This window comes from Engraulis encrasicolus, chromosome 4 (assembly GCF_034702125.1).
Source record: "Engraulis encrasicolus isolate BLACKSEA-1 chromosome 4, IST_EnEncr_1.0, whole genome shotgun sequence".
Lineage (NCBI taxonomy): Eukaryota > Metazoa > Chordata > Actinopteri > Clupeiformes > Engraulidae > Engraulis > Engraulis encrasicolus.
Window position 1 is genome coordinate 32,688,951 of NC_085860.1, and position 10,000 is coordinate 32,698,950.

The window sequence follows — 10,000 nt, forward strand, 5'->3', positions numbered from 1 at the left end:
CTTATTGTAGAGAATTACAGATCAACCTGACCAGAAAAGTGTGAAGGAGGTGTGAAGGAATCAGTTGTCACAGTGCCAAGGAGAAAGGGGCCCCAGAATTGGGACCTCATTACATTTTACTGTATGTATTTAGGGGGGTAGGGGTCGCTCTGATGATTTTGTCACAGGCCCGGCAAAAGCTGTCAGCAGTCCTGCCCCTGATCAATCAGGTAAAAGCTTACTTAAAGGTACACTGTGCAGGAAATGGTCAAAAAAGGTACTTCAACTATGCTGCTCATTGAAACTGGGCTGCCTATTGCCAAATGTGATCTTTACATGAAAGTTTACGAAGTAATAAACTAATATTTTCTTGTATGGCCCAAGTACAGTCATTTTTGCAGCTAAAAATGGCTATTTCTGGAAATTCAAAATGGCGGACCATGGAGAATATCTCCCTTTTCATGTATGAGAAGTGCAGCTTTTTCAGTCATAATGAATACTTAGAATTTGATGGTGGTGGTAAGTATTCATGAAAAAGCTAACATTAGTGAATGGGTAGCACGAATTCCGGAAATAAACAACTAAAAATCTCACACAGTGAGGGTTAAGGGTTTATGTTCATGTTCATGTGTATGATTTCCCACATACTACATAACACTATGTGGTGTATCAATAAACCACAAAAAATGCCAGGTAGCCTCGACTACCTGAATTAAAAACCAAATCTTACAGATGGGATTTTAGCGAAACAACACTTACAGATCAGCTTTTAGCGAAATGAAGGGCGACAATGCTCCACAAATTGTATCTCACATGTGCAGAGCAGATCGTGCAGCCTTGCGTGGTGCGCTGGGCAGATAGGATAGTGCAGAATAATAATGGTGTAGGCCTACTTACAGACTCCATTACAAATCTTGGGGTCATGATTGACTCAGTCCGTCATTATTGTTTTCACATTAAGATAGTTATATAATCAATCAAGCCATCTCAAAAAACACATAGCCAACCAAATGGGAATTTGTTGTTCAACAAAGGTTGGTCAGCAATCAGTTTTTAAAAGTGCACTGTGTAATATTTTTTGTAGTTTATTTCCAGAATTCATGCTACCTTTTTCATGAATTGATGTTACCTTTTTCATGAATACTGACCACCACCATCAAATTCTAAGTATTTATTATGACGGAAAATTGCATTTTCATGAAAAGGGGGATCTTCTCCATTGTCCTCCATTTTGAATTTCCAGAAATAGACATTTGTAGTTGCAAAAAAGATAAGGAAGCAAGTAATCTCTGCATTTCATGTTGAACACAATTCTATGATGACTTTCTAGTGACCTTGGCCTCTAGAATTCATTTCCGTTCTGCTTCATTTCAATTACACATTATGTACAAAAGATTTTGTATCAGGCTCACAGTTGTGCTTCGTGACTTTCGTGTGCCCAGTTTATCAGACTACATCAGTGGTTAAACTCCATTATCAGTTCTGATGAAGTTGGTCTGATGTGAAATGGAGTGTGACTGCACCAGCCTACTATGATATTATCTACGTATACACAAAACTTCCCCAACACCTTTGAATGGAAAGTGCACACACTCACGCACGCACGCACGCACGCACGCACGCACGCACGCACACACACACACACACACACACACACACACACACACACACACACACACACACACACACACACACACACACACACACACACACACACACACACACACACACACACACACACACACGCACACACTAAACCACACAGGTAACTGATTGGAAAATTATGCATAAGCACAAATTTGGTGCGCACACAAAAGTGTAAGAGCACAAATCCAGATTAGAAGGCTCTCTGTGAATGGTGGGGTGTCTGGGGGCTGTTTTGGGCTTGATATATCAGAGCCTGAGGTCTGGGCAGAGCAGCAGACGGTTGTACAGGACCAGCCTGCCAGCAGTCACCATGAAGAGCCTGATCATCGTCCTTGCTCTGGCCATCGCCTCTGAGGCCTTCAAGTAAGTGTCGTCGTATTGGTTCCTCAAAATGTATTCTCTTCTCCTATTTAGTTGTTTATGATGAACTCTCTGCTGACATTGGCCCTTTTAGGCTATGTGTAGTGTTGTCGTCTGCAATTTCACCTGCCTCCTCCATGTCAGGCTGCGTACTTCTTAAAATAGCCTGCTGACTCAGCAACTTTTTGGGGGGAAAAAACACAAAAATGTCCAGGAGTTTTGTCATTGTTTTTAATCCTGACGATAGGTGCTGGTTGTGCAGTGTTGATAAGTGAAAGTTAATTTTGTTAGATACTTAGGTCATTGCTGATTTTACGGTAAAGGCACACCAATATTACAAAATTCTTATACATATTCCTCAACCATTTCACGTGAAGAACAACTTGCAGTAGTCCTCATAGTATTACTTTCCGCAAACCTTGTTTCTGTTTAATTAAACGTGTCATGTGTCTTGAATAGAGATGCACCGGATCCGGTTCCGGTTCCGGATCCGGCAGTATAATAGGGTTTTTCACAGGATCCGGGTCCGGTAGGATCTTATGCAGTGGATCCGGTATCCGGCATGTTACCTAAAAATCAGGGTCTGGTGCATCTCTAGCCTAGGCTTTCAAGTCAGTCTTTCACAACCCCAATCACTGCATGGAGTGAAAGCCCTTTGGAAGCGGCCGTTGCAGGCAGTGTGGAAATAAGCCAATGAGTCTAAAATATAGTTTGAGCCAAAATAATAAAAAGGGCCCACGTGTGCGAGTAGACTATATGTTTCAACCCTTTCGTAGGATCCGGTATCCGGTTCCGGATCCGGCAGGATCTTAAGCAGTGGATCCGGTATCCGGCAGGATCCTAAAAATCAAGATCCGGTGCATCTCTAGTCTTGAACGTGACCTTCCTGTGCTAACCCACCCCCCAGGGTGCCCCTGATGAGGGGGAAGTCCATGAGGGTGGCCATGAGGGAGAAGGGGGTAGAGCTGCCCTATGTCGACCCCGGCCTCAAGTTCGCCTCTCCTGAGGTGCAGGCAGCCTCCGGAGCCACTGTGGAGGACCTCATCTTCCAGGTATATCTATCTACTATATCACAAACAGCCTTCCGCAAAAAACTCCCAAGTCCTCACACACTACTCTGGGCCTAGAATACACAATGCAAAAGAACAAAACACCAAACACCCTTGTGAAACATTTCACCATTGATAACCTAACGACTGGTCATATTCACTCTTGCATCTGTCATGAAAAGTTTTGATGTCCTAGACCTAAGATGTCTCCTTTGACACCTTCAACTTCAAGGTCATTTTATCCCTTTCATCACTCTGTAAAACCTCTAGTGTTATAACCTCTCTTTGACTTAGTTTGATCTCTGCACAACACAGCAGTCTAGGTTTCTATCACAGCAGTGGAATCTGATTCTGATTCTATAAATTCTGATTCTAGTGAAAAGTGAAAGAAAGTGAAAGCCCATTGGGAAACTCCAACTCCCATTGTCATTGTGACACAGCACTCTTCATATTCTTCATATTCTATGAATATCCTTTCTTACCTCTGTCCCTCCACCCTCTCCTAGGGCTTCTACTACGGTGCGATCAGCGTGGGGACACCTCCCCAGTCTGTCCCTGTGCTCTTTGACACCGGTTCCTCCAACCTCTGGATTGACTCGGTCTACTGCAACTCTCAAGCCTGCAGTAAGCCCTGATTTCACCCACTGTACAGCATGTTTCTGCTGCTGTGCTATGAGCCATGTAGCCATTGTGTGTGTGTGTGTGTGTGTGTGTGTGTGTGTGTGTGTGTGTGTGTGTGTGTGTGTGTGTGTGTGTGTGTGTGTGTGTGTGTGTGTGTGTGTGTGTGTGTGTGTGTGTGTGTGTGCGCGCGTGTGTGTGTTTGTGCATGCATGCGTGTGTGTGTGTGCATGCGTGTGCGTGCGAGTGTGTATGTGCATTGTCTCATTGAAAAAAGTATGGCCTGGCAGCTTATAGCAAGACGAACTACTTCTTCAGCATTACAAAGCCAGACACAAAAATACAACCATATTTGTTTGTGTGCATGCATGTCTAGTTGTGTGTCTGCCATGTGTGTTGTTAATAGATGCCCACCAGAAGTTTAACCCCCAGTCATCCTCCAGCTTCCGTTGGACCAATCCCAGACAGACGTTCAAGCTCCAGTATGGCGCCGGTGGAATGACCGCAAATCTGGGCTACGACACAGTCTCAGTACGACTTCAGTACAGATAAATACACTCTCAAAACAATCAATATGAACACAGCTCTCATCAAAACCACAGCTGCAGAAGACATTTCAGGCCGAATGAAACCCTTACATACGCATACACACACACAACATATACTGTAAACGCATGCAGTGCTCATTGTTGCAGTGTTATACTGTATATCTAAACCCAATACATATCATCAGCACTTTCAATTTCCACACTGTCACCACCGGTGTGGGAAAATGCTGTTCAGGTCTGACATCCGACACCAGAACTCATCTCTCTCTCTCTCTCTCTCTCTCTCTCTCTCTCTCTCTCTCTCTCTCTCTCTCTCTCTCTCTCTCTCTCTCTCTCTCTCTCTCTCTCTCTCTCTCTCTCTCTCTCTCGCGTGCACGCACGCACACACCAGAAGTCTGTGTCTAGCTGCAATGATGATTCCTATTTTTTACTTTTTTGTGCTGCATGGCCTGCTCTCTCACCTGTCTCAATGTACAGTAGGTTCAAATTTGCAGTGTTCTTTACACTTAACACATTGAATACCGGCGGTGCTCACGGAATTATGTCGTAGAATACCAGTGTTCTAAGCCCTTTTTTGACGTTTTTTGTAGACTCACAGCGTATTATGTGATAGGGCCACTGAAATATGTTATGACTCGTTTGAAAGTGGAGACGCTGCCCTCTTAGTAGGTGAAAACGGTGTGTCTCTACGAGCTTTTATTGCCGAGTAAACCCACGCTAAACCGAAGCGGGTATCCATGGAATTCAGCTACAATCGGAGATATTGAGGTTTTTGTGAAGGGTGCGCTTCTTCAGAATGTGACGAGTTTGAAAGGGGACGAGTTGGTTTTAATCACAATTTGGTGCAAGGTTAGCTCTGACACGCATCTTCCTGCTCGTCAAGACACACCTCCTGCTCTATACCACTACGACACCGGCAATCAAAGCCCTTCGAAATCCACGTTTTTCACACAGACTGAACACAAACTCTTTGCACACATGCAGAAGGTCGGACATTTGCTAAAATAGTTCCCAATGACTCCCGAAATAATAGCCCAACATTGACAACAAATCCCAATGATATGATGCTTAGATGTAGCCCATCCGATCCATATGTAGCCATCTATGCTAGCTTCTGGCTTTTCACATACAAGAAGACAGTTCAACATGGGGGTGAATAATCAAATAAACTTATCTGGTTGGCGATCAAACTTCCAAATCGGAGCGCATTACTCCAATTACAATTCGGGTGCCATTTTGATCCAAGGATCTGGTAAAGGTAGCAAGCCCAGAAAGTTCAAGATACTCCTGGCACGATATACAATGGTCTCTGTGTTTACCTATTGCGTGAAGTCAGACACAATACACGCTACCGATCATACCAGAGAAACAACAACATAGCACGATTCACGAATACGGCAGCACACCTCCTGCTCTGTCACACTACGACACCGGCAATCGATGCCCTTTGAAGTCCCCGTTTTTCACGTGGACAGAACACAAACTCTTTGCACACATGCAGAGGGTGAGACATTTGCTAAAATAGCTCCCGATGACTCCCGAAATAATAGCCCAACATTGACAACAAATCCAAATGATATGATGCTTAGATGTGGCCTAGCCCATCCGATCCATATGATATGTAGCCATGCTAGCTTCTGGCTTCGATTCCCTGATTGTCGCTCCCAACGCAGGACGCTCCCTGGTCGGCTCGCTCCCACTAGCCAGACTATCGATCCCACCGCCATATAACGGAGCTAGTGGACTACACGTCCGGGAGCGATCTCAGTTAGGAGTGTCCATCTACCTCCCCTGGCTTCTCACATACAGGAAGACACAGAAACTTATCTTTTTGGCGATCAAACGTCCAAATCGGAGCGCATTACTCCAATCACATCTCGGGTGCCATTTGGATCCAAGGATCTGGTAAAGGTCTAGCAAGTCCAGAAAGTTCAAGATACTCCGGGCACGATATAATGGTCTCTGTGAAGTCTGCGTGAAGTCAGAGACAACACATGCTACAGTGACCGTACTAGGGAAATCAATGCAGGCAGCGCGATCATTAGGAGCCTATTACAGATAGTCTACGGTAGGCGACATGGGTTGGCATCCAGACATCTTGGTAAGTTAAATTAAAATATCCAAATCATAACACTCAAACATCATAACAATCAAACAACTTTTGACTGCAAATGTTGTCATTTATGTCCATCACAGAGCTACCAAAATCACATATATTGTCCATTGAAGGGTGTAGATTCAAAATATGATATTTAAATGCAAAAACGTATTTTTACGTTTTGGTATAGAACGCATGGGCGTGAAAAACGCATTATTACGTCGTCGGTACTCAATGTGTTAACACTTAGAGAATAATACCAAATAGAATAGTATTAAATTCTCACAGCAAAAAAAATAATTCTGAATGAGAAAAACAATTGGGTTGCACTTAACTTGACGCTGGCGTCATACGTACATGATATAACAGTGTCATAACATTACATTACATTGCATTTGGCAGACGCTTTTTAACCAAAGCGTCTTTCAATCGAGGACATAATATAGGCAACATCACTAGCAGATACGAAGTGCACAGGAAGTACGCAAGATGTGCAGATGCAAAGTAGGGTTAGCTTTTTCTTTCTTTAAAAAAATGACACAGTCATGAACGAGTCATGAACGAGTCATAAACATGATGTCGATGTCATAAACATTTCACATGATCATGTGAAGTACATTGTTAGGGCTGTCTTTACCAAAACCAAATGTAACTTAATGACAGAGTCCTAAAATGTTATGACATAATGTTTATGACACATGTATGACTGCATTACAAAACTTTTATGACACTGTTATTTGATACGTATGACGCGGGCATCAAGTTAAGTGTTGCCAATAATTGCTCTTGCCACCAGGTGGGGGACATCAGCGTTAGCGACCAGATGATCGGTCTGAGTGCCACCCTGGGCACACAGCCCGCCCCCTTCGCGGGCATCGTGGGTCTGGGCTACCCCCGCAACTCGGCCAAAGGACAGCCCACCTTCATGGACACCATGATGCAGGAGAACCTGCTCTCCTACGACTGTGTGGCCTTTTACCTGTCCAGGTAGACCCATATCACACACACACACACACACACACACACACACACACACACACACACACAATGATTCAGGACAACTCGCTCTCCTACGACTATGTGGCCTTTTAACTGACAAAACACACACAAAAAATCTCTCTCTCTCTCTCTCTCTCTCTCACACACACACACACACACACACACACTGTTTGTGTGTGTGTGTGTGTGTGTGTGTGTGTGTGTGTGTGTGTGTGTGTGTGTGTGCGTGCGTGCGTGCGTGCATGCGTGCGTGCGTGCGTGCGTGCGTGCGTGCGTGCGTGCGTGCGTGTGTGTGTGAGTGTGTGCGTGCGTGCGTGCGCGCGCGTGCGTGCGTGCGTGCGTGCGTGCGTGCGTGCGTGCGTGTGTGTGTGTGTGCGCGTGTGTGTGTGTGTGTGTGTGTGTCTACTGTATACAGCAGCGGGGCTGGTAGTGAGATTGCCTTTGGAGAGGTGGACTACAGTAAGGTGCGCAGCCCCATCTCCTGGACCCCCGTCACCGTGGAGAACTGGTGGCAGATCAACACTCAAGGGTAAGAGCAACACTCTGGCCACAGGGGGTGCAAAGGGGCCAGTTGTCCCGGGCCCAGGAAAGGGGTGGGGGATTTGGGATCTACAGACGGACATCCAGTTCGTCTGTAGGACAGGGGAGCAGTATGACTCAAGCCCCCTCAGCAGGCAGAGGCATAACCACATTCATCAGAAGACAACACTAAAGGGTTAACAGCAGTAGCCTCTTCATGCATAAGGGCCAATCAATGGGCCTTGTCACTATTTGCTGACAAAACTAAACTACATCATAAATACATCGCTATGGCAATACCACAGTCTTAAGTAACAAATGACCATTTTTGTCATAGTATGTACGACTTTTTTTTACGGTATCCTAGAAATGCTACTGTCAGCTCTAACAGCCCAAGCCCTTAGAGGGTGTAAACAACTGCAGTCCCTTCAAGCGGACTTCTCCTTTACAATTTAAGCCCATCCCCTTCAGCCATGGTAAAGAAGGAACCGCAGACTGCTACTGCAGCAATCACTGCTGTTCATCATGGTCCTGTTACAACCCCTCCTGTTATGGTGCAGTCCCTCTACTGCATCCTCAGCCCTGTGGTTTAGAGGGATAATGTATGGATAAAAAAAGGAAAGAGGATCGTTGAAAGATATGAGATAAGATCGTTGAGTAGATATTTCTACAGTGGACAAATGTCATGTGATGTCAATGTGAACCTTACTTTACCATGTTTCAGTGACTTTCTGGAATATAATAATAATAGTAATAATAATAATAATAATAATAATAATAATAATAATGATAATAATAATAGTATAATAAAATGTTAAAAAATCAGAACTAATACTTAATAGTTCAGAACTAATTACTAATAAGTCATTAAACTTATTAATAAATTGGAACAATAAGGCGATGTGACGTGACCTCTCTTCTGTGGTGGCACTGCTCAGTTTGCAGATTAACGGCCAGGAGACCGGCTGGTGCCAGTACGGCTGCCCCACCATGGTGGACACGGGCACCCCCACCATCACCATGCCCGCCCAGCCCTTCTACACCCTCATGCAGGCCATCAGGGCACAGCAGGACAACGGACAGGTGACCTGCTCCCCATGGCCACGTCTACCTGCTGACTGTCTGTCTGACTGGCTAGCTGTTCGTCTGTCTATCAGCCTGTCTGTCTGTCTCTGTGTCTGTCTGGCTGTCTGATTGTCCTGTCCAGTCTGTGTCCAGTCCTGTCCATCTGTCTGCCTATTTTATTCTTCTCATCTGTCCATCCATTTCTATGTTTACTGTTACTAGTTCTCTATATTCTGTGCCTAGAGTCTGTCTGTACATTTCTAAGTTCACCGGTCTCTGTGTTGATTTTTTGTGTCTCTCTGTCTATTGCTGGGTATGTCTGTGCCCACTTTTCTGTCTGCCTGATTATTTCAGGTAAATTCTCTGTAACTCTTTAATCTGTAATCTCTCATAATCTCTCGGGCTGCTCTTTCTGAACATTTTCCTGTTCTGTATCCATTTGTTTGTCTGACTGTCATCATCACTCTGTGTGTGTGTGTGTGTGTGTGTGTGTGTGTGTGTGTGTGTGTGTGTGTGTGTGTGTGTGTGTGTGTGTGTGTGTGTGTGTGTGTGTGTGTGTGTGTGTGTGTGTGTGTGTGAGTGTGTGTGTGTGTGTGTGTGTGTGTGTGTGTGTGCACGTGTGGGTGTGTGTGTGGGTGTGTGTGCGTGTGCATGTGTGTTTGTGTGAGCATGTGTGTTTGTGTGTGTGTGTGCGTGCCTGCCGTGCGTGTGTGCGTATGCGCGTGCGTGCGTGCGTGCGTGTGTGTGCGCGCGTGTCTGCTCTCCACCAGTTCTATGTGCCCTGTTATGCAGTCAGCAGTCTCCCCACCATCGCCTTCATCATCGGAGGGACCCCCTTCCCTGTTCCTCCTTCTGCATACGTTGATACTGTGAGTACTCTATGTGTCTACTCTATGGGTCTGTCTTTCTGTGTGTGCGTACCAATATATGTTTCCAAGAATAACAGGCATATTAAGTAAGTAATCAAATGTGTGTGTGCGTGTGTGTGCGTGTGTGTGTGTGTGTGTGTGTGTGTGTGTGTGTGTGTGTGTGTGTGTGTGTGTGTGTGTGTGTGTGTGTGTGTGTGTGTGTGTGTGTGTGTGTGCGTGCATGCATGTGTGTTTGTGTACGTGTGTGTG

The 10,000-nt window shown here is 45.1% G+C and overlaps 2 protein-coding genes across 2 annotated transcripts in view; one reads left to right on the plus strand and one right to left on the minus strand.

The window, feature by feature from the left end:
• Positions 1-10,000, minus strand: part of mapk8ip2 (mitogen-activated protein kinase 8 interacting protein 2) — a 73,308-nt gene that overhangs the window by 48,377 nt on the left and 14,931 nt on the right. The window lies entirely within an intron of this gene.
• The window catches only part of LOC134447656 (pepsin B-like), an 8,499-nt gene continuing 379 nt past the window's right edge, over positions 1,881-10,000 (plus strand). Inside the window, exons 1-8 of the mRNA XM_063197227.1 lie at positions 1,881-1,989; positions 2,894-3,038; positions 3,542-3,659; positions 4,060-4,184; positions 7,096-7,286; positions 7,714-7,827; positions 8,756-8,900; positions 9,653-9,751. Of these exons, the coding sequence (XP_063053297.1) occupies positions 1,937-1,989; positions 2,894-3,038; positions 3,542-3,659; positions 4,060-4,184; positions 7,096-7,286; positions 7,714-7,827; positions 8,756-8,900; positions 9,653-9,751 (990 nt within the window). The 5' untranslated portion in view covers positions 1,881-1,936. The remainder of the gene's footprint in view (positions 1,990-2,893; positions 3,039-3,541; positions 3,660-4,059; positions 4,185-7,095; positions 7,287-7,713; positions 7,828-8,755; positions 8,901-9,652; positions 9,752-10,000) is intronic.